The 26,518-nt window shown below is 34.9% G+C and overlaps 1 protein-coding gene across 1 annotated transcript in view; it reads right to left on the bottom strand.

The window, feature by feature from the left end:
• bsf (bicoid stability factor) overlaps window positions 1-26,518 on the bottom strand; it is a 203,564-nt gene that overhangs the window by 111,004 nt on the left and 66,042 nt on the right. The window contains exons 5-6 of the mRNA XM_069848172.1: window positions 9,856-10,087; window positions 1,623-1,814 (exon numbers count right to left, since the gene is read on the bottom strand). Of these exons, the coding sequence (XP_069704273.1) occupies window positions 1,623-1,814; window positions 9,856-10,087 (424 nt within the window). The remainder of the gene's footprint in view (window positions 1-1,622; window positions 1,815-9,855; window positions 10,088-26,518) is intronic.

Below are 26,518 nucleotides of genomic sequence, written 5' to 3'. Positions count from 1 at the left end.
ACATTATAAACTAGTTTCATAATAGAGGTATCCTCGTCACTTTACGCATTTTCGCTATAATGCAATTTTAAAAAGTTAATCTAAAAAAATTGCAACCGGTAAAAATTTTGAATTTGTTTCTTGAAAGCAAACTTTTATATACCACCAGCTTGCTAGATCTGACGTAGAAGTAGAAGTTATAAAGAGTATGAATGCAATGAGTGCACAGTCGACATAGTCAGAGTTATAGGAATTTCAATATCAACTTTAAGAACAATAAGAAATCAAGTAGATAAAATAAAAGAAGGTTATAAACCAGTGACGAGAATGTCGACAAATAAAATAACACAGATAAAGGTATCAGTTATGGAGAAATTGTGAAGAATGTTGGACCAATGGATTGAACATGAAAATCAATGTGTTGTTCCATTATCCACCTTGATTATTCAGACTAAAGTGGAAAGTTTGTTTGATGATCTGAATGCTATAGATCCTGATCCTAAAGTGCAGTCTCTTGCTCCAAGTTCTGGATGGTTGGAACGTTTCACTAAAACAAATGACTGAATTTTTTAACATATTGACAGTGCCATCAGAATAATAGAAGAAAATGATCCTAATAAGACTTGAAGCGCGAAAGTTGCGAAAGAAATTCAGAATTCTTTGGCTTGCTATAAAGAACTTTACAGAGAGAGGAAGAACGCTGTCTATCAGTTGAGCCTCGACTGTTTTGTTAAAAAAGTTGAAGATCATCAGGCTATCATCCCAGAGACTTCAAGAGAGCTACAGAGTGATAATCCAGACTCACCAGACCCAGTTCACTCATCACCTGATTGAAGACTGTCAGAAGTATGTATGTTTAGGTTTTTGTCACTGTATTAAATCCATCCAACATGTCATTAATTCGTTAAAATCTGTTTTTTATTACTCATCTTAAATAATTAATCGTTCATTAAAATTTATTTTGCTCACAGTTATGGAATTTTCTGAAACTTTACGCGATTATTTCATAGAACCAATTAGTTGCGTAAAACGAGGGCCACCTATATTACCATTAAGTACGAGAAAAATTCGTACCGGCACCGGGAATCGAACCCAGGACCTCTCAGCTGTGCGCGCTGAGTGCTCTTAACCAACTGAGCCATGCCGGGACACGATCCACGACGCCGACCGAACTCCTCTCATAGTATTATGTTACGGCCTTACTACCTGCATTTAAGACGATACATGTCATATATATACAGGAGCGCATATTAAATGACTTTGTGGCCATATTCAACAACAGTTTCTGAAAACTGTTAACATTATATATGTATCGAATATGAATGAGGTCTCGCCCACCTCATTGCATATTACATGACTAGTGTGAACTAGTCAGTTTGTTTTATTACCATTAAGTACGAGAAAAATTCGTACTTAATGGTAATAAAACAAACTGACTAGTTCACACTAGTCATGTAATATGCAATGAGGTTGGCGAGACCTCATTCATATTCGATACGGCCACCTATATTTTATAATAAACTCTTTATGCAACTTCAAGTGCCCATGCTTTTCGAATTAAGTCACAATTTTTAATAGTTTGTGTGTAAGTTCTGATAAAAAATTTAAAAATGTGTGTATTACAAAGTTAATGTCTCACTTACCCTGCATGTCTTAACCATCTGACGGATGAAAAATGAGCCCACGAGATTTTGTTCTCCATCAGAACGTGTAGGACGAGGCATTGTGAGCAGAATCTTAAATGCAACATCCTCATAGCCATGATTCACAAGTCGGAGAATTAGATTCACAGCATCTTGATTATATCCGGCTGACTGCTTCATTCTATTTATCAGCTTAAAGTAATTACACACAATTAGATCGTTCCATATAAAAATCACATTTTTTGCAGTAAACTGATGACAGTCCAACTTTTATTTTTATAATTAAAACACTCAACAAAGTAAAAACAAAGGTATAGCAGTAGCAAATCCAACTTTTAAGAGGAAATGACTGCATGGTAATTTATCTATATCACTTACAAGAAAACATCTCCAATGAGAGGCACTCAATTGTTCTGAAAATTTGTATACAAGCTAATTGTTGGTCAGTAAGAAACATGGTAATAATGTTTTAGTAGGTTTTTCTAAGTTTTTTAAACATCGTAGCTTAAAATTTGCAAGAATGCCAACCTAGCATGCAACTGTCTCGCTAGAGATTCGACGTGTGTGACATTGGCACAGTACTAAGTGCTATTTCAACTTAAAGGTTCTGTTTAATATTGTAACAAAATACTCTTTATGAATTATACCTTACCTGTAATAATGTGAATGCGAAACAAAATGGTCTGGGCATATCATTATCAAACAATACAAGCACTTGATGACGGCTGCTTCTGCACATTCGTCTATGCCACACACACAATTTTCAGTTCGCAATATAGTTTCGAGGACATTCTGGAAATTTCTCACTTGCTTTCTGGTGATACATCCGCACTTCTGTCACACATATAAAAGCATATCTTGCAGGGCTGGTGAAAGAACTGGTGGTATAATACAGAATGCAATTTCATTATACATACCCTATCATGTAGTTTTTCTATCATGTTATTGGTTATAATCTTGTGCCTGAAACACTCTTCCAATCTGTGAACAACAATTCTGTATGTCTAAAATAGTACATGTCAAGAAGCTGCACAAATAGTGTTGTTTTTGGAGAAACGACTTCTGTGTGAAGGTCTTATCAAACATTTTTACTATTTCCTCATCCTTAAAAATATGTTCGTCTGTCTGGTCACTCCAAGAATCCAAAACTAATAAACTGTCAAAACTGTTATCGGTAACATCAGGAATGAATGCATTCAGCAGCCACCTTTTCACATGATTCTTTGTGAATTTACCTGAAGTACTAACATCTACCACAATATTAAAAGGCGTTTCTCTTGCCAAGATTTATTTTATTTTACGTCCAAATTCACCTTTCGGTTGTTGGAAGCAAAAGTGTCTCCATAGTGTACCTGATGATGAAATATGGTTTTGGACTGTGTAGGAATGTGTGACTGATGTCAAGAATTGCACCATCAAAATAGAGCGTTTGTCACTAGTGTATGGTAACATTCTACCAGACATTTCATACTCAAAACTCAATTCATTTGTGTTAAACACACAATCGTCGTCACATAAGGTTTCTGTAATAATGTCGTTAACACATTTTTTTCCATTTTCAATTAAAGTGTACTCCTCTTCTATACCTCTAGGAGAAACAAATCTTTCGGGATGTTATACGATTTTCCTTCATAAATCTATAAAGGAAATGACTAGAAGCATGGAGATGATTGTAATAGTTTCTTTGCTACTATTACTGCCCAGGTTTTAGACCTTGATGACGGGAAGCCTTGAATACATGTAGCATTTCTGTTTTGATTTGGCTCAAAATGTGCAGTTTTGAAGGTTTTTCTTTAAGAACAGTGAAGCCCTTTCTACGTATTTTTGAGTGCATAGATTTTTTTGCAGTAGATGCAATAGGATGTTTGTTTTTCCTCTTTGCTTTTAAGAGTTCGCAATATTAATTGATTTTCTTGTATTTGTCAAATATTTTCTGTACACATGACTTTCCTGGACTTGATGGTTCAAACTCATTTGTGGATGGAGCAAGTTCAGATTCTGATTCCATACCAGGCTCTTTAACTATATTACCACTCTCTGAATCCGAATCAAATTTTTAAATTATGTTTTATTTAATGACACTTGCAACTACCGAGGTTAAATCAGCATAGCCAGTGTGCCGGAATTTTGTACCGCAAGAGTTCTTTTACATGCCATTAAATCTGTTGACATGAGCCTGTTGCATTTAGGCACACTTAAATGTCATCGACCTGGGCCGGAATCGAACCCGCAACCTCAGGCACAGAAGGCCAGTGCTATACCAACTGCGCCACCTAGGGCGACTCCGAATCAATGTCAATATCTAATAGAGATGTCACTTCTATATTTGTCGTTAATTAGACCTACAAGTTCACTCACAAAAGAGTTATCTTCAACTCCATCTTCAGTAATACCACCATATATATTTTCAATTCACAACATGATCAAGGATCATTTACTTCATACTGAAATGCTGTCTAAATCAGTTAAGTGAAAAGGTTTAAAACGCCACAGAACAGACAAAATGTGGATATTTAATGGAAAAATAAGCTTAAAGAGCACTGCTACAATATTCTGCATACCAATCATTCACAATAGCAAGACATAATGGCCTGATTCTAGTGTAGCATGTACATCAGATATAATTACTGTCCAAACAGCAAGTAATAACAAAACAGGCACACAGTGATCCAGAACGAAAATCTAGCTGGAAAAAACTAATAACTCTTCTCCTATGTAACATATTTTCATGAAACTTTACACGGTAGTTACAGGTGGCATATATCTTTACGTACAAAATCTGATTACGACTGTATAAAAGAAACTGCCCATTTATAGGGAAAGAAGTTAGACAAACTTAATAACTTCTCTCCTATGTAACATATTTCCATGTAATTTTACACAGTAGTTACATGTAGCATATATATTTTTCTATACAAAATCAGATAATGATTGTATACGATGAATTACTCCTTTATAGGGGATACATTTAGACAAAATTAATAATTGCTCGCCTATGTAACATATTTTTATGAAACTTTACATAGTAGTTACAGGTAGAATATATTTTTGTATACAAAATCTGATTATGATTGTATAAGAACTACCCCTTTGTAGAGGGTGCATTTAGACAAAATTAATAACGTCTCCTATCTCACAAATTTTAATGATATATTTTACAGTTATTATAGGTAGCATATTATTTAGGAACTACATTTAAATTAGGTCTGCCGAGTTAGCTCTGTGGTAGCACATCTGTCTCCAGACTAGCCGGCCCAGGTTCGATTCCTGGCGGGATCAGAAATTTTCATGTAAAATTTCTACCTCGGGACTAGGAGAGATCCAGTGCACAACTTCTGACCATTAAATTGTGCACCAATATGCGCCTGGGTTAAATCCCAAATCCTTCCATAGTGCATATGAAGGAAAGGCATATGTCACTGTTGATAGTGATTCGTTCGTCGGATGGGTAAGTTAAGCCTGGTGACTCTCTTGGTGTTATTCGACAGAAGTAGGCTATGTGCTGGCACCGGGTTTCTCTTTCTCCCTTCCTCATCTTCATCATCATCCTCACCCATTCCCTACCCTACACTACACTTACATGAACACTTTCACTCACCCTAGTACTTGACATAACTCTTCACAGATACACATCATGCATAACGTGGCCTGCCGAAGTGGTGTGCAACTTTAAAGTGGGTCACAGTCCCGCCATTTATCCGCAGAATGCAGAACCCGAATCACGCAAGTGAAGTGGGCACGTACGCACGGACACACGGACGCACGCACACACGCACGCACGCACGCACACACACACACACACACACACTTACATTAATATTAAACAAACTACTACTTCAATTGGGTGCATTTAAACAAAATTAATTTCTCTTCTACCATATTTTCGTGATATTTTGCAAGTATAGGTAGCATATTATTTTCCATTATCGTAATCCTCATTATTATAATATCATTGTTCACACCAGTCAGATAGTTTACCTTCTCATCTATTTCATCTTCATCATCATCTCAATTGCCACCATGAACAACAATTCCAGATGATGTGAAAAATCTTCCTCTCCCTTCTCCTTTGTGACATCAACAGAATAGTCTTCTTCTTCCTCCTCCTCTTCCCCCCTCCCCTCCTCACTGTCCAATGGTTCTTGAAGTAACTGCTTAACTCCGAGGGAAAGTTTATTACGCTTTTCCTTAACAGTTGTCTATTTCTGCTTATCAGAGGATCAGAGATGACAAGAAGCATATGTAGCAAGTCCTCAATAGTGTTTTTTCTACAGAATTTCAGAGTTTGTCTTTCTCTGAAACACTTACAATCTACTTTGCATGTTTCTTGTGCTTCCTTCCTTAACTCTCCAATTGGAAGAACGACATGCTTAATGACTTATTCTGCATGAATGAGTATTTATATGCGCACTTGGAGTACTAGTACCAGTTATAGTGCTTAACAAATAACTCTGCCATGTCCATTGCACCTTCACTGGATGGTTTGGCATTTACTTCATACCACAAGTAATTGTTCATAAAATAATATCGTAATAAGTTTATATTACAGACACATAATTATGACACAAGACGAAATATTAATTCAACATTAGTATAACCTAAATGTCTCACATCTGCTCGTCTAAAGCATAGGATTAATTTTGGCCCTCAGTTGTACAATGCTTTAGCTAAATTACACCCAGAACTTCTAACATGTAACCCACTAACATATAACAAGAAAATTAGAAACGTGTTAATATCTTCAATTTGATTAAATAAATTTATAGCCTATGTGTATGAATTAATCAACCTATATTATATTTCTATTCTATAATTTTGAATATATATATATATATATATATATATATATATATATATAGGGGAGAGTCGGGTAGTATCGGACAGTAAGTTTCTTTCATCTACCACACTATGATAGTACCTGATTGACATGGTTACGTTTCTGTGATGTCGCATAGAGAAATATAATCATGTCATTCAGGTACTACCATATGGTGGTAGATGAAAGAAACGAACTGTCCAATATTACCCGATGTCCGATACTACCCGACTATATATATATATATATATATATATATATATATAAATTGTCCTACTTTTTACGTGCGATATTATTCTTCTCTAGTGTTAATGTTATATTATATAATTCCATTGCCGCTGAAATTTAAATTTTAGTTCCTATTTCATTTTATTTATTTATTTTTCTATATTTCTCTTATATTAATATTGTATTATATAATTTCTGTAACTGTAATTTTAATTTTATTTCCTATTTTATTTTATTTTATATTCTCTATATGCCTATTAATATTATATCTGAACTGCGACCGAACACGAGCACTGCTCATTCGGTCTCAAATTTTGTTCATACTACTGTATCTCCTTTTTTATATTGATTGTATTATTTTATTTCTATTTCTCTTGTTTGTAATTATATTATTTATTCTGCATATTTAAATTTAAATAAATAAATAAAAAAGTTATGAGTAAGTTCTTCAATGATTCCAGTGATGGTGGCTACTAGAGAGGAATTCGAAAAAAAAATCTATGAGCTGTATTGCCATCATTGCCTTGCTTTAGAATGTTGATAAGCAAATCTATTTTTTTTTTTATTTCTCTTGAATATGCTTCTTCGTTCTTCGAAAATCTCCTTGTTTGCTTTTTTACTTTCCACAATCGAAACTGTAGTCTGTAAGATACAACAGACATTTTGCTTCTAACATGACTAGCCTGTCACTTTTTTCCGTAGTTGGTAACAAAATGTTTTACTACTTCTTTTAAGTTCATTCTGTAAAGATGCATCATATCTTTCATTTTTAAATTGTTTATTATATGTTCTTCAAGGTTCCCCCATCCAGATTTCGAAAAGTGCCTGCTGTCAAATTCTTACAGTGCCATCTAAAATTGAATATAAAAGGTAGCAGCTAAATTTTATACTGTATAATGTTCAATAACAGATTAATGTGTGGGTAAAAAAATTAAAAATTAACTCAGGTTTACTTGTAATGTAGAGCCTATTAAACATGTCACCAATAGAAAATTTTAGTAGTTACACACTGTTTAGTAAAAGTATCAATCAAATTAGATTGTTTCTTGCATATTAATTAAAGTACATATCTTTTTCTATGATCTCCATATGAGAAGGTTTAGACTCAGTTGCAACTAACACTGTAAAATAGCCACTGACTTCACGAACAAAACTCAACTGAAGAACGGATGGCATCTGTAACTTCTAAACCACATGTTCTATCTCATCTCTAACGAATAACATAACGTTTTCCAGATATTTTGTACAGGTAGGACCATAAGTCACGTTACCTTTGTAATATGTTAATATTTTACTATTTACCAATTAATTAATTGCAATTTTGCTGTGGCAGAAGCATTGAGGAATATAACACAAGATTTTCTTCACAAAACCTCTCGTCGAAAATGGCGTTGCATTCAGTTGTGTCGTGATAACGACGGTGTACACACAGACCTTTTGGATAAATAAGGTATGTGTATGAGTAGTTTGTTGTTAATTGTGAAATAAATAAGGGGGGAGGGGTGACATAACTTATGTCCCTACCTGTACATGGTTACACCATCCCCAGTTATTGCATTAGCCAGTGTATCACTTAACTTCGATTATTAAGAAGTTAATTTTCTTACTTATGTGAGGCACCTTGTAGAGAGAACAGTGAATCAGGCAAAGCTTACATCACAGCATAACAGACTAGGTTCAGTAACTTAGCGCAAGATAGGACTAAGACCATTACGATTTGAACTCCAACATCTCGTAAGATGCGAAACACCTATAAAACTCATTATTACCATGTTTTTTAACAACCAACAATAATTAGCTTATATATAGATTTTCAGAACAATCGAGCGACCCACATTGGACATGTTCCCTTGTTAGAAATTAATCTACTCTCAATAATGTTAATGTTATGTTTTATTTAACAACGCTCGCAACTGCAGAGGTTATATCAGTATCGCCGGATGTGTCGGAATTTTGTCCTGCAGGAGTTCTTTTACATGCCAGTAAATCTACTGACATGAGCCTGTCGCATTTAAGCACACTTAAATGCCATCGACCTGGCCCAGGATCGAACCCGCAACCTTGGACATAGAAGGCCAGCGCTATACCAACTCGCCAACCATGTCGACTACTCTCAATATGATAATTACATAATACAATGTGGGTATTAATGTACTTCAAAAAATTAGCAAGGAGAATATATTCTGCAAACATAAAAAATAAAATAAGGTAGAACTATCAATATAATAACAAAATATAACATCTGTAGAGAAGAAGATTAGATAGACATATGGAGAAACTAATTAAATAGAAGACAGTTAATGAGAAGAAACCAAATAAATTATACTGAAGTATTACACAGAAAACAGAGATTTTTGAAGTTTAAACATTAGATATTATCAGTGCATTTCAAAGTCTGAGTGGTATATATTTCATATTACAATACTAATTAGTGGTGGTAACAACTTCGAGTTCTTCTACGTCAAAACAACACACTTCAGGACCAATACATTTCAGTGAAATATGAAGATGTTACCTCATATAAGAAATAAATATGTGCAATATATCTAATATAGTTTGTTACCACTCACTGAAATTAAGGGGGGGGGGGGGGGGAGAACTATAAAATTTCACTTGCATATCTCAAAAAATATTATCACAACAATTTACTCACTAAACTTAAAAATGAATGAGGGATCATCCTGTATCTTAATAAACAACGTTTATTTGTATACAGGACAGTCAAGTTGTAATCCAGAGAAATGGCATAAGGTTAAAGGTTATAAATTCTGATCTTGAGTGTATCAAAAAGTTAAATTCCTAAAGTATATTATTAGTGTTGATAACTTTTATATGCTATGTAGATTTGTTGGTGAAACATTTTTTGACCATATACATTCAATGTATTAATTTTTAATTTGTTAACTATAATATAGCTATTGTATAATATACACCTCAGATGTTATTGTTCACTTGTATTCACTTATGTTTTGCAATACTTTCATAACATAATTAAAATTATAAATACTAATATGTAAGAAAAATAAAATTATTAAAAGCCCTACTTAATTCAGTTCTACTACATTTGCGTCCTGAAGCTTGTTTCTGGTCATGCAGAAGTGTGCAAATTGACTTTCATCAGAACGATTGTAATATATAAACCAGTATTACAGAAATTCTATACATTTCTACCTACAAAAGTAGACTTACTTCATCAATGTGATCAAGATGGTTATTAACAGCAAGAGCATAAATCACATCCATGTAATCTTTATCAAGAAGTTCTATATCTTTAGCATCACACTGTTCCAATATTTTGATAATCGCATCTATGTCACCCTTCTTAGCATAACCACACAGAAGAGTAGTATAGGTGTCAGCACTTGGTTCCAATCCTGCTTGCTGCATGACTCCCAAAATACCAGCTGCACTTTCCATATCCCTTAAATAAAACAGGATAAGTTTAATTAAATTTAGCTTATGGAATGTTGAAATCTGATTGATTTTCAGGGAGTACCTACCACATACAAAGATTCAGTCATTTCAAAATCAACCCTCATCCATAAACACACATCGAAATCTAAACCTGTATCCACAGACATATTCACATCTAAATTCAAAGCCATATCCACAGACACACTCACTCACAGACACACATACACCCAAACTCTCACACCCATCAACATATCTAACAGAAGAGTGTAAACAATAAAGTTTGTAAGTGCAGAGAACAACATTTTTCAGGAGACAAATAACATTTTTCCCCATCCAAATCATCTACTACTGGTGACGTGTGTAATTAATTGCATATATTAACTAGGGCCAACTTCCACTTTGAATTTCAAAATACAACTTTTGTAGGTTATTGGGCTTCACACATATTTTGACAACCATTTAAAATGGTTATTACAGACTTTGTTTTTTACATTCAAGGTTATAAATGACTTAAAGCACAATTATATGTGGTATCTTTCCTCATCACTATATTGTAGAAAAAAAAAGTATGCAAGCCTTTGCAAGAAATAATTTCATGAGAAAGGAGTGTAAAATGGGTTCTTAGTTGGTATAATGCTGAATTATATTATTTTATTCCTGAATAACTGATATATCCTCTTTAATGGATATTAATATAACAATAATAATAATAATAATAATAATAATAATAATAATAATAATAATATTATTATTATTATTATTATTATTATTATTATTATTATTATTATTGAAATGAATAAAACTGTTCCATGCTTTTGCTCTAAACATCTGTGGTTGTCCATCGAGATATCAATTTTTTTTTATAATTTCTGCTTTTTAAGAATTTTTCATATTTAATAATCAATACAAAAATGTAAATTTGTAAACTGTCAAAGAGATCTTGGAATGTAGGCTTTCACGGCCGGCGTTGATAGGATGCGTATTTTCCGGGCTAGAGGGCCGTGGTCTGTCGGTGTTACAACCAACAAACGTTTCGTCCACTACTACAGTGAACATCTTCAGTGGTGTGGTACACGTGTGCGGAGAGATCTGCTGTGTGTATAAGGAACTGGCATTGAGACTGGTAGCACGTCGATATTTAAGGTGTGGGGCTGTTGTTGCTTGTCGTTGTCGGTCGTTGTCGCCGCGGTCCGCACTAGTGGCTTCGGTGTTCTGATTGTTTGTGGTAGTGTCTAATTGTCGGAGAAAGGGTTTGATGTGTGTGCTTCTGAGGGCCGGATACCAAGCTTTGTTGACCTTGAGTCCTTCCTCCTTACGGTTAAAGTTGTTTTTGTGTTTATGAATCTCAATAGCTTCCCGATGTAACCTGGCATAGAAGTATGGCGTACTGCTTAGGATCCTAAGCAACAACAACAACAATTTTAACCGTAAGGAGGAAGGACTCAAGGTCAACAAAGCTTGGTATCCGGCCATCAGAAGCACACACATCAAACCCTTTCTCCGACAATTAGACATTACCACAAACAATCAGAACACCGAAGCCACTAGTGCGGAGCGCGGCGACAACGACAAGCAACAACAGCCCCACACCTTAAATATCGACGTGCTACCAGTCTCAATGCCAGTTTCTGATACACACAGCAGATCTCTCTGCACACGTATACCACGCCACTGAAGATGTCCATCGGAGTAGTGGACAAAACGTTTGGTTGTAACACTGACAGACCACTGTCAAAGAGATATTTTAATAATATTCTTAATTCATTAAGTATGAACTATTTTATATACACAATAGTTATGAGGAAAATTGTGAAAAAAAAAAAAAAAAATGACAAGTACTCTGCTGTGCAATTTACAATGTCTTTTATGTTTATTCTGAATCAATGAGAATAAAAATAATATTGAATCATTCCACGTCAAATCGCACAGCAATAAAACACGACCTTCTCGTAAATGGTCGAATTTTTTTTCAAGAATTCCAGATATCAAATGAGACCCGTATTGTTTTATTTGCACAATTATTAATTATTTGTGTAGTTATGACTATTTGAAATTACGCATATTATGCACGCACTATTACATAAACTCACTTGGAACTCTACGTCTACATTTGAGATTTGCGGTTTGGCACATTTGAAAGACTAAATACAACACTTTTTATTACTTTAGATCTACCACAAATAAATTTAAAATTTGGCCTAATTTTTTAATCATTTCTTTTTCAAAGCAAAATTACTATATTATATTAGCAAAGTTAAAAATCTGAAAAAAATATAGAGTTGTTCCCTGATGTATTATCTGTAAACTACTGCATTTAGAAATGTGGGATATGCACACATACATTTGTAACAATTTATTTTCTGGAGGCATGCATGCACTCGCAATTCCTAGCTAATGAACTGCTTGCGGCTGTAGCCTAGAAGGCTACCCACGGAAAGTTTTACGAAATCTCCCATTGCACACTACAAAATAAATGCATTCATTCATCAAATGATTAATACCTTAAGGAACAGTAAATATCTTATCTAAAGATATTTTATTATTGTCAGCTCAGCTAAGAGGGGGAGCCCTTCACAATGGTGTATGTTTATACTGTAATATAGCCAAGTGTTTAATGATAGCAAGGCTGGGTAAGGCAGTAAACTTTATGGCAGTAAACAGATGGCAGGAGACAAAATATAGAAGAGAAAAATAATCAGTCAGGGTTTGAATTTCATGGAGTGACGTGACTTCTATACAACATGAGTAACAGTAAAGATCACGTAATATATAACAAGTGTTTAAATCCATTTAACCTTCCTAATCACGCTTTTAAAAAGAAAAGTACACTAAGACACGTAAGTCGCGATTTATTGATAAAGCTCAATTTAAAGGTGTCTTTGAATGTGCGAATATGTGATTCGTTCCATTAAAAAAATCTATCAACTTCCGGATAGGTCAGGTGAAATTATATGTGAAGCCGGTAGTTCTTGTGATATTAATAAACATGAATCAAATGAAAGTGTGGACAGAGAAAGTGATTATCCCAGTTCTTCTTCTAGCAGTTCTACGGATACAGCGCTAGAAATCAATAATATTGAGAAATTAAACAAGAGTTTGATGTCAATAGAATCCCCTATCAAGAAAAGATACCCCCATGAAAAGTTTCAAAAAGTAAAAGGCTCCCTAGCAAGTAAAGTTATTCATGTAGAAGATGCATCGTCATCCCTGCAAAAGTCAGCCATATTTTATTTTTGACGGAATGCAAAGAAAATGTACAACCTGAAAATTACATAGTTATTGCAGACTTTTCTGAAAATTATTCATTTGTAATACAAGATTCAGTACAAGGTGTGCAATCGAACAAATTCCAAGCCACAATACATCCTTTCATAGTATATTTCAAAGATACAGAAATTCGTCACAGAGGTATTGTTGTCATCTCAGAAAGCATGAAACATGACACCGATTCCTTTTACTTTTTTCAATCCGAAGCAATCAATTTCTTAAAGCAAGAATTCAACGATATGAAAAAAATCATCTACTTTTCCAATGGATCAAGTTCACAGTACAAAAACAAAAAGAATTTAAAAAATAATTGCTTACATGAAGACAATTATGGAATTAGCGCCAAATGACACTTCTATGCAACGTCGCATGGTAAAGGTCCATGTAATGACATTGGAGCAACTGTTAAAAGACTTGCCACTAGAGTCAGTCTACTGTGTAACCACCAGCTCAGCGTCCCTGGCTGGAATGCGGCGACTGCCTGCTAGTAAGACAAGGACAGAGCTATGTTGAGGTGTAACAGGCATGCTACTACCTAAATAGAAAATATTACTCACATTGTATTCCTTATGGCGAAAGTGGTGTTGCTAGATCCAATAGGTCCGATATGCGCAGAAATGAAGAAGTCTGATCGTCACTGTCATCACTATCACTGTTATTCTCACTATCACTATCAGTGCTGAAACCGTCTCCAGAAATGATAATGCTGTCGATAATATCAGGTAGTCTTCCATCTGTTTCCCAGTATGAGTCCTCCAGTTTCTTCACGTGGTCACAGCAGCGCTTCCAGTCGTCTTTCGTTATGGATGCTATTGCATATTTTGCAATATTATTCAGCGCCTGTAAGGACAGGTCGCCTGTAACATTATTTTCTCTCACTATGCGCTTCATTTGTGCCCAAATGAGTTCAATTGCACTAAGTTCACACATGTAAGGGAGTAGTCGCAATACGGTATGACCATGTGAAGCAAGCATGGTTAAGTCTCAGTGTACATTTTTTTCTGCAGCCATGTTATAATATACTGTTTCACAGCACACCATGAGGGAACTTTGTCAATTTGCATACTGTGATATGGGGCGTTATCCATAATCACTACAGCATGGAAAGGGAGATTTGGAATTAGTTTTTCCGTAACCCACTTCTCGAAATTAACATGGTTCATTTGACCATGGTAGTCACCAGTAGACGTACCTGCCTTTATAGATCAACTCAGCATTTTGAATGAAACCGTTGCTACTGCCCGCATGAACAACGATCAATCTCTTTTTGGCATTTATGTCCATATGAATGCCTATATCACTATCATCTTGCCAACATCTCCTGAAAGTCAAGTTACTGTCGATCCAACTTTCGTCCAAGTAAACCAGCTCACGACCAAGTTCCCTATAGCGCCGAATTTGAACTAAATATCCGTGCTGCCAGGTCTCTCTAATAACACTTTCCGTTGACTTCGATATTTTTTCCACTTAAATCCCATCCTCTTCATAAGAGTTTGGAGAGATGATTTACTCCATGGAAAGTGTATTTTCTGTCGAATATGGGTAGCAGTTTCGGCACGGTTGGAACTTTCTTTTCTTTTAAGTAGATGTCGTGTACAATCCTGCAAATGACACATTGATCGAAGTCATCTACTTATATTGTCGTATGAGGTGGTCTAGTTTTGTGTTTCTTTCCTGGAGTAGACAGAGGTTCATTAGGAGAATTTATTTCCTGTAATTTATTCTCTTTACGTATATTTTTAAGTAGTTTCCGATTTATTGCAATATAATGCTGCTCTTTTTGCTGCCTGATTTATAGGAAAAAGCATTATTCCTAGCTTATCATCACACTGCTTAATAACGGAACTGATAATTTCGCAGCCTTCCGAATGGATCAATTTATTCTTCTTTTTTGGCAGCATTTTAACATTACACCCTTTCAATATAGCTTACTATTTATTTATAATCACTCACAATCACAAATAAATACAAGAAAAAAGAGAAAATGAAAATACACACACTAAGAACCACACTATCGCTATATAGCACGTTGGCCGCTATATAGCACATTGGCCTACTGGTTGAGACAAGTGTTTTTTGCACGAATACTACAGTCACCCCTACCTCAGCTAACGGGACTGATAATCTACCCCTCACTTCTCCAGCTCTCAGAGGTGTCGAGCTGCTGGCCAGACAGTATACAAGATCCTATAACAACACCAAAAAAAAAAGCAAAAAAAAAAAAAAACTGTTTGATTAGTCACAAAAAAAATTTCTAACATGTAATTTATATTTTGTCCATTGAATAAGCACAAAAACTACACCGAAAATTTGCAGGCCAGATACCACAATCTAAAACCAATAACTGGTACATTAAAATTACATTCTTTCATTCCGTTGTCGAAAACTGAAGATTTAGTAAAACAATTTTCTTTCGAGAAAGAAGGTAGATGAATGAAAATTTAAAGAGTAGTGTCAATGAAAACAAACGTTTAAAAAGCATAATTTACAAATATTTGAAGATATCATAATAAGTAAATTAGCAGTGTTTCCTCAAGTAACTTGATCCGTACTGGGTGTAATGTTGCAATGTTCACTCGATCATCCAGCGCCAATAAACCTCCCAGCACGCTTCAACGCTTCCCGTCCACTGCTGCTGCGACCGCTACACATTGTTTCGTAAGTAATTAAATTTCCATTAAACTATTGGAGATCCCATTCTGATTTTTTCTGGAATTATTAAGAATACTTCAGTGCACATAGTAGGCATTTTTTTTAGATTTTTAATACGGCTATTTCACATTGATATCTAACTTTTAAAAACTGAATCATAAAAAAATATTTGTAATAATTATATTCAAATTAATTAGTAAATATTTAACAAAAGACAGTACTTTAAGCTTTTAAATGTATTTTTCAAAAAAATTTTAACATCAATATCCTCAGAAATATGATGCTTTAAATGTTGCATTGTGCGACATTTTTAACGAATTTTAACATGCAATATTTTAAAAGCATGTGGACTTAGGAGGAAATAAAAATATACTTGTTGGTTTATTGCCCCCATAGAGTTGGTAAAAAAAAATATAAACGCAATCAGAAATATGAAAGTCAAAATTTGTATAATTTTGTGCTATTTGACATGGAATGACTCTATTATGTATGAAAGGCAGTCAAATAAAAACGGGTCACCATGCATATATCTCATGGCGGGCAAGTTGTACCACTGGAATATGATTGCTGAACTCACAGTTATATAACCTCTGTCCAACATCACTAATAGAAGCAGGTAAAGAAGAACAGCGAGGTGTAATGCGATTTTTGACGGCTGAAGGAGTAGGGGACGGGAAATCCATCGTCACATGTCTGCTGTTTACAGTGAAAATAGCATGTCATGTTCGCATGTACTGGAATAGCACAAGAGATTCCGAGAGGGACGCATGTCACTGCAAAATGATGCTCACTCAGGACAGGCTCATTATGCCATCACTCCTGCTGTTATTGCTGAGATTGATGGTCTTATACGGAAAAATCGACGGATCACTATGGATCGCTTGGTGGGAATAAGTCACAGTTCCATACACGTCATTGTGATGAAGCACCTGCATTACCGAAAAATCTGCACTCAATGGCTTCCACATCAGTTGATGGAGGAACAAAAAACAACCAGAATGGCTGCTTCACTGGGTCACTTGTAATGATACCACGAGGAAAAATATGCATTTCTGTCCCATATTGTCACTGGGGACGAATAATGTGTCACCATTTTGAACTGGAGAGCAAACGGTAGTGCCAACAATGGAAACACATGGAATCCCTCCCACCAAAAATGTCCAAAGCAATACACACAAGTTCCAGTAAAGTCATGTTGATTTCACATTCTTCTTTCGAACAGCATTATCCTTCTTCATGATAATGCCTGCCCACATACTGCCAATTCCATGAGAAATACAAGTCAGATATTTGGTTGGGAAATGCTTCAACACCCCCCCCCCTACAACCCACATGTGATTTTCACATTTTTGGAGAGTTGAAGAAAGACATTTGTGGACTTGGTTTTGCATCGGACGAAGACATGTGACTGAGTAAAGAATTCGTTCGGTAAACAGCTCACAAACTTTTTCAAGAATGGGATTAATCGTCTTGTCTTGCAGAAGAATAATAATGTATAAACAGTTTTGGAGATTACTTTTGAGGTAATATTATTATATTATTAATGGATTGGGTGCATAATAAAAAAAACTAACATACACTACTTGATGTCCATATGAATTTAGAGGGCTTCATTTCAAATAAATAAATAATATTGTGACAGAGCTGGGATCCGATCTCGCAACCGGTGGAGGGATTGCATGGTCGGCTGTGGTTCGGCGCTGGTTGCGCGCGCGTCTGCTTCCTGTGGCATGTGCTGTGGCATAGACAGGAGGGAGGAGAGGAGAGAGAGCGACCGCGGCAGAGAGGGGAGATATCCAGATTATTCGAGAATGCCATCTCTGGACACCCGTGGAAATCTCTAGCATCATAGAAATTTCTCGTAACTATGGTTTAGTTATAAATACACATGCAACTGAACTTGAGTTAGTCGTGTGGTTATAGTCAGTGGACAGCAAGCCAGCCAGTCTTGTGTAGCAGTGAAGCCAACTTCGAGACCGGAGTTCGACTTGAGTTGTGTCCGTAACTGTGGGAGCCGGAAGTCCAGAGTTTGAGTGCAGTGGACCGCAGTTGGGGGACCTGAGTTCGAAGTTCAGCAGACTGTCTCTGAAGGTCTGGGGTTCGAGATACTGTGAACTCGAGTGACTGAGCTAGAAGAACTAGCCAAGGCAAACGAACTGTGAACTGAGAACTGACAGTTGTTTTGTAAATAGTGCTTTGTGAACATTAGTTAAGATTAACAGTTCATTGTTGTTCTCAATAATCCAAGTAAATTGTCATTGTCGACTGTGGAGTGCAATAACGAATATTGTGTTACTGTGTGGAGTGGAAATCACATTGTTGACGGGAGTATTTAAACTAAATAATAGAAAGTAATTATTGTTGTGTTGAAATAAAAAGTTACAATATACATTTAAACAGAAAAGAGAAATAAATATCTCTTCATGGTAAGAACCAGGCTTTTGGCCCATGGCATGCGCAGTATGGCATTCTTTGACTTGGAAAATACTCGAGCCACTGAACAATAAATTATGTCCCTCATTGTGTTTTAACTCATCAGAAAATAAAATTGTTTAAGATCACTCTATGCCTGTCTATACTGTACAATTATTTTCATATTTTGGACCAATACAAAAGCAGAGATCACATGAACCAATCGCCACAATGCTGACAAGTAACATGGAAGAGAAATGTATTACTCTCGATACAGGATTATACACACACCTACAACAAAAATAAAACTTACATCCACACTCATATGAAACTCTACACTCAACCCAAACATAGACATACAATCACAAACAAAGATATAACAAAAAAAGAAATGCAAATCTCAGGTGTCATACCTCCTCTCACTACATTCACTGTCTCTCAAATCAACAAGCTATTCTATTGTCAACACACATCTTTATGCACAGGACTGTTTCCTGCCTAGAAAGTAACAGCAACAAGTCCAAATAGTAATCAAAAGTTATTCAGTATGTATCCTCAAAAACACACACATCTATGTTCAAATTCACACCAACACCAAAAAACACAACTACAATCACAAACAAACCCACATCCAGGCACAATTAAACTCTGACAGGTTCACACTCACAATTCACAATCAAATCCACTTTACACTAAAAAAAAAAAAAAAAAAAAAAAAAAAAAAAAAAAAAAAAAATTCCACAGACACAAGCATAACTACATTTAAACCTACACCACACTCCAATTTATACTCGTCTCCACAGACTCACACACACACAACCATGTCCAAACCAAATTCAAATACTTGTAACCAAATGTGTACAGTTCTCCAAAAAAAGAACAAGATGTTGGAATATTCTAATTATTCCTAGATACAAGACACTGCGTATGATCGAAGATGCAGAGCATAGATACACAAGATAGTGTGAAATTTAGTTATTTAAATTCACCCTACACTTTGTCGAAAAAGTCATGGTGGAGTTTCAGAGGACTATATTTTTTGAATGAGTACAGATAGAAATGTAATATATGAAAATAAAACTCTCAAAGGTTTTCGACTCTTAGTTTGAGGCACTGAAGGAAACAAAATATGATAACAATCGAACAAATTCAATAATATACATTGTTACAACTATACAAGATGGATGTCTAAAGAAAAGTGCAATATTTTGTGACTGACAAAATTTAAATCTGTGACTTGTACGACGTGAATTTTGTCATGTATTAACAAGTACCACCAAATGAGTAAATTCATACCCTTTGTGATAATCATCTGAATGAAGTGCATGTAAAATTGAAGATGAAGACTTTTTTTAAAGCTCCATGAACTGTTATTTTCGGAAGTACGAATTGTCGGGCACATTTACAAACTGATTTTTTGGACTCTGAACAAATGCACTTCGAATGACTTCTACCATTTCATCATTTGTCGATGGTCTCCCAGTATGCTTTTTCCCCAATAGGTTACCTGTCTCTTTTAACTGTCTATCCTAACAACGAATGTTTTTCTCGTGTGATGGTTCTTTGTTAAATATGTGACGAAATTCATGTCCTACATGAGTCACAGATTCAAATTTTGCCAGTCATAAAACATATTGCACTGTTCTTTGGACATTCATCTTGTATAATTAATTGTAACCATAAAAATTATTGCATTTGTTCGATTGTTACCGAAATGCCTGAAACAGACGAAAAACTTCGAGAGTTTTATTTTCATCTGGTACTAATATTATATTTCTACCTCTATTCATTCAAAAATTATAATCCTCTGTAACTTCAGCAGGACTTTTGGGACACAATATTTTTGGTTTCTTGTTGGAACCAGTTCTGATACTCACTTGAAAGCTTCAAGAAAAACATTAAAGTGTTGTAAATAACAGATAAATATATATAAAAATCGTACAGTAGCAAATCATACAGTAACATCGAAGTTTTGACCTTCGTGAGCACAATGACATGCTGCTTACAAGCGAGATCTTCTATATCATCTCAGTTGCTCAGATGGTTGATGCACCAGTGTTTTATGCGATTTTTTTTTTTTATTTCCTGAATAACATTAAAATGGAGTTTTAGAAATTTGTGGAATTGAACGGCCGAGTATGAGCACAAGGAGATAGGTTTTCGATAAGGGTTACTGGTCAGAACCAATACATAACCACAAATTATAATATTATAAACGATATAATGAATGCATTAATCATGAAAAAAATATATACAGAGGGTGCCGAAAAAATGTATACACATAGGAGATATCTATTTAATATATATTTCAAAGTTGGACCGAAAAACAACAGTAATATGTAGTATGATGTCCTGTAAACAGATGAGACTCACATACATTATGCTAGTGTTGCTGCGCGACAAGTCAATCAACAACAAAATGGAGCCAAGATTATCGTTTGTACAGCAGAAAGCAATTTTGAAGTGGTATTGGAGAACGAGAATGTTGTTGAAGTTCAACAGCAATGGGACATGAGTACAGAACAGAACCACCAACGCTATTAACAATCTGCATGCATTCGTGACAAATTTGAGACTCATGGTACAGTATGCAATGTTTACAAGGGCAGTTCTGGGAGATCTCGCACATCAACAAGCCCAGCATCCTCATCTATGGTTTTGGTATGTTTTGAACACTCAATGCAGAAATCTACAAAGCAATGTGCACATGAGACTGGGATTAGCAGAGACAACATATATCTTATTATTAAAACAGCAAAGTTGAGAGTTTTCATTCCAAGACTTTTGCATGCATTAAATGAAGATGACCCTGATCAGAGAATGCAGTACTTTGAGTGGTTTCGGAACATGGTGCAAGAGGACGAGGTCTTCGTAGGGAAAGTTGTTTGGTCCGATGAGGCACAATTTAAGTTGAACGGAACTGTTAACCGGCATAACTGTGTCTAATGGTGTGCAAACAATCCACATGTTTTTGTGGAAAAGTCTGTTAATTTACCTGGAATTAATGTTTGGTCTGGGTTGTCATCTAAGGGCCTAGTTGAACTATTCTTTTTTTATGGAACAGTAACTGGCCAAGTGTACAATTGTCAAAAAAAAAAAAAAAAAAAGTGGCCGCACTCGTGAACAGCGAAAATTTTCTAAGTCCACTTTGGGTCATGGCGATGTTACACGATGCATGTCCTTGTAGAAGCAGTTCCGAAACTATAACGTAGAATTATTCCATATCTGCGTCTCACAGACCAGCGGTACAGTGCTCGCTTAATAATTCGAAGAGTGTGAGTTCGAGCCTTGTTCGAGTTTTCATTTTATTTTTTTCATCGTTCTTTAGTGATATAAATAACATTCAAATTATATTTTGTATTCTGTTATCGTTCTTTAGTGTTACAAATAATATTCAAGTTAACATTTATATTCTGTTATCGTTCATTATCGATGTAAATAATATTCAAGTTATTTATATTTTGTTATCGTTCTTTTAGTGATATAAATAATATTCAAGTTATAATTTTTGTATATTCTGCTATCATTCTTTAGTGATATAAATAATATTCAAGTTATCATTTGTAATCTGTTATCGTTGTTTAGCAATATAAATTATATTCAAATTATCATTTATATTCTGTTACCGTTCTTAGCGATATAAATAATATTCAAATTATACTTTATATTCTGTTATCATTCTTTAGTGATATAAATAATATTCAAGTTATTTATATTCTGTTATTGTTCTTTCGCGATATAAATACTCTGATTTTATACAAGTAATTATTGTAATATAAATACCCATTTTTCTTTGTAAAATATATTATTTTATTTAAATAATTAATTATATATTATATAATATCTTATATTAATTAAACAAACTGATATTTATCGTTTATATTGTTATCGTTCTTTAGTGATCTTGTATAAATAACATTGAAATTATTTATATTCTGTTATCGTTGTTAGCTATATATATAATATTCAAGTTATCATTTATATTCTGTTATCGTTCTTTAGCGGCATAAATAACATAAATTTAATATTAGGTTTGGAACAATACAGTTGCATAATACTGGTGTTAGTTTTTTCTTTCTATATTATTATATTATACTATCTTCAAACACAATAACATGAAAAGCAGTGACGAGGAATTGAAACTGAGATGTTTACATCTAAATTCCGACGTTCTTCCGACTGAACTACGAGGGCACAAGTAAAGAAACATTTGCGGAAAAAGTGACCCAATCCCCCTCCAAGATTTTCTGATGATTTGTAGAAGTTCGTCCAGGATGCGGGGGGAAAAGGCTAATTGGGATTTCCCGGTTCTGATCAGGTCAAAAATTCTGATAGAACTAATATTTAACCCTTGCGGTGAATTTCGGTGAAGTCCGAAGGACCCAATTAATCAAATCCACTCTCTCACCGCCATGCTTGGGCCCCTGGGATCTATTAAGATTCGAAAGAGACAGTGGTGTGCAGAAAGCAATGGGAAGTTAGCGCATTTATCCTTCCCAAGAAAAACTGCAAAGATGAGGAAAGGTAGCTTTTAACAGAAAAAGGAGCAACTTCTGCGGACCTCTGGAAAAAGAACTAAGGAAGAGACTAGTGAAGTGTTTTGTGTCGAGTGTGGCACTGTATGGGGAAAAAAACGTGGACATTACGATGAAATGAAGAGAAATGAATAGCATTTGAAATGTGGATGTGGAGAAAAATGGAACGTGTGAAGTGAACAGACAGAATAAGAAATGAAGTTGTGTTGGAAAAAGTGGATGAAGAAAGAATGATGGTGAAACTGATTAGAAAGACAAAAAGGAATTGGTTGAGTCACTGGTTGAGAAGAAACTGCCTACTGAGGGATGCACTGGAAGGAATGGTGAATGGGAAAAGAGTTTGGGGCAGAAGAAGATATCAAATAATAGACGACATTAAGATATGTGGATTATGTGCAGAGATTAAAAGGAAGTCAGAAAATAGGAAAGATTGGAGAATGTTGAGTTTGCATTGAAAGACCTGCCCATGGGCAGAACACTTATGTATGTCCAGGTTGCTTGGAATGTCGTGGCTGAGAACAGTCGCTATTTGAAAAGACTCTAGTCGATTCCATGCCCACTCGACTGCAAGATGTGATCGAGATGTGGGGAAGATAGACTAAATATATTGAATCGTGGCTTTTTGTTTTGGTTTTTGAATGATTAATTTTTTAATGTTCTAAGGCAGACGCCAGTAAGTTTGTTTTGTATATGTCACGAAACAGAGTTTTGTTGAGAATAAAATCTTTTTTCTTTTCATATGCAGCCATAATGTCATAATAAATAATGATAAAGTCATGGCATAATACATTCATGAACCTGATGTTAATTACTAAAATAATCATAAAAGAGAAAGGAGCAATTATGTATATTTTGTATCTCTGTCTTAAAAACAAAACAAAAAAGAACACAAAAAAGCACTAGGTTGTATTCGAACGCAGGACCTCAGTCATAAGAGGCGGGAACGCTACCATTACGCTATTAAGTAACACAAAGAATATCTGAATTATAACTGTAGATATCAGGCAATGTGGTACAACAACATGTAACACCGCCTGTCTCCGAATTGTAGCAAAGATACCCAAAGGGAACTTTGCTTCTGGAGAGCAGCCACTTTTTCTTTTGACAACTGTACCTGAACATGTTATGCACATCCGTCTTACTCGTCATACGTACATTCTATGGAAATGAGGAATTTTACTTCCAACAGGATGGTGCACCACCACATTACCACTGAGATGTATGTGTGTACTTTATGACAATATTCCAGGACAATGGATAGGATGAAGAGGTTCCGATTGAGTTTCCACCATGTTCTCCAGATCTAACTCCGTTGGACTTGTACCTATGGGTGACTCTTAAGAATGTTGTATACCACAGAAAACCAGCTACACTGGAGCACTTCGGGAAGAAATTGAAACGGCATGTGCTGTAATCACTGAGGACACTTTTGCAAACATTGCTCAAACAGTAGTTCAAAGTACTCAGTAGTGTATCGACGCCCGTGATGGGCATTTTGAGCAACTGTTGTAACTGTAAAAGTCTAAGATGATTAGTGCTCATCATTTTCTGTTTGTGTGAATTCAGCTTTGTTATGTTAACATAGTTTTTTTCTTTGCTTAAAGTGTGTATACATTTTTTGGCATCCTCTGTATATTAAAAAAATGGTTGAAATTTAAAATGTTTTAACAAAAAGCATTAACAATATAAACTAAATATAAATAACAACCACACTAGCCACCGAGACAAGATGGAGAGACAAGCATTTAACCACCCTGTTGGTGTCACTGCAAGCAGGTGTCATCTCAAAACATTGACAAAGAATGTTATAGCCTGGACTATCTAGGAAGAGATCTCAAAAAGGGCATTGTGAGAGTGAGTGCTCTGACTTATTCTCCTTAAGAAAGCTTTGAAACACGTAGTATAGTATATTATGCTCATGGCAATCAATGCACGAAATCCTGAGTAACTATAATGGTCTGTAAAATTGCCGTACTGCTTTTTAAAAGCTCGTCACTAAGACTACCGTGTGATGCAAAAGTCATTCGCCAAATGGAAAAGAACAGTATTATATTGAAATGACAAACTTAGGGCCATGACAACGATAAGAACTATGAAAAGAATCACAATAAGGATCATGACATGGACCACAAAAAGCACCACAGCATGGATCAAACTAACGGACATGACACTGACCACAATAAAGATCAAAACAACGACCATGACAAAGTCAACAAAGACCAAAGATCCTTGTTATTAACTTTATATGATTCTCGTCTTTGTTGTGGTCCTTATCATGTATGGTCCTTGTTGTCTTTATCATGATCCTTATCATGAACCTTGTAGCGGTTTATGTTGTGGTCCTTATCATTTTTGTCTTGTTCATGTTATGATCTTTATTGTTGTCCTTATACTGGTTCCTATTGTCTTTAACATGGTCCTACCATGATCCTTGTTGTCATTGTCATGGTCTTGGTTTTCATCGTCATGCTCCTTAACATGGTTAATAAGTATTTAATGAATTTCAATCTTAAGGCATATAAACTTGCAAATGTTTATTTGCTATTTAATAACAATATATGAACGTTTTCGCCGCTTAAGGCATCTTCAGATATAACAAAACATATTATCTGGACCTATGATAACATATTAAGAGAACTCTTAAAACCTCCAACACATCAACACCAGTACACACAAATTTATAGAACTTCTTCATTTATACTTCAATAAACCTGAGAACACGTAATAGGATGTCATCACATCAGAGTAGCCATTACAAAGTCAATGACCTCTAAGTGAAACAATTACAAAACACACAACATCAACTACGAAAACTATCTTGAACTTACGACAATTCCCAGCCATGATTACTCTAAATATTTTATTATCTTCATTATAAAATTTTAACATTGACTAATTTAATCACTGTATATCAATTGTAAAGTAGTCATCAGCGTCAAGCAACATTCATTCAAATGCCAACGGCCTCTCTAAGCGAAATAATTACAAAACACAAGAACATTAACTACGCATACCATCTTGTAACTTACGACAACTTTCAGTCATGATTACTTTAAATATTTTATTATCATCATTTTAAATTTAAAATTAACATCATTGACAAATTTTAAACATTGTATATTAATTGTAACATGAGCTATATGTATAAAATAAAATATTCGTCCAGTCTAAGTTCAAATTCAAAGATTATCTCAATATTCATCCTGTTTCATGTTATATCTACATAAAGCTCATGAATTTCATGTACCACATATACTGTTCTCTATTTTCCTTGTAATTTGCATAATATGTTATCATAGGTCCAGATAATATGTTTTGTTATATCTGAAGATGCCCTAAACGGCGAAAACGTTCATATATTGTTATTAAATAGCAAATAAACATTTGCAAGTTTATATGCCTTAAGATTGAAATTCATTAAATACTTATTAATAATTTACCAGGCATATTGATATATTAAAATGAATTGTAAATTCCTTAACATGGTCCTTATTGAGGTCCTTATCATGACCTTTGTCTTTATTGTGATCCTTATGGTCTTGTTCTTGTCTTGCTCTTAATTGTGGTTCATG

The sequence above is a fragment of the Periplaneta americana genome, chromosome 15, assembly GCF_040183065.1.
Source record: "Periplaneta americana isolate PAMFEO1 chromosome 15, P.americana_PAMFEO1_priV1, whole genome shotgun sequence".
NCBI classification, from domain to species: domain Eukaryota; kingdom Metazoa; phylum Arthropoda; class Insecta; order Blattodea; family Blattidae; genus Periplaneta; species Periplaneta americana.
Note: the sequence above shows the minus strand (reverse complement) of the source record. Positions and strands in the feature narration are given on the sequence as shown.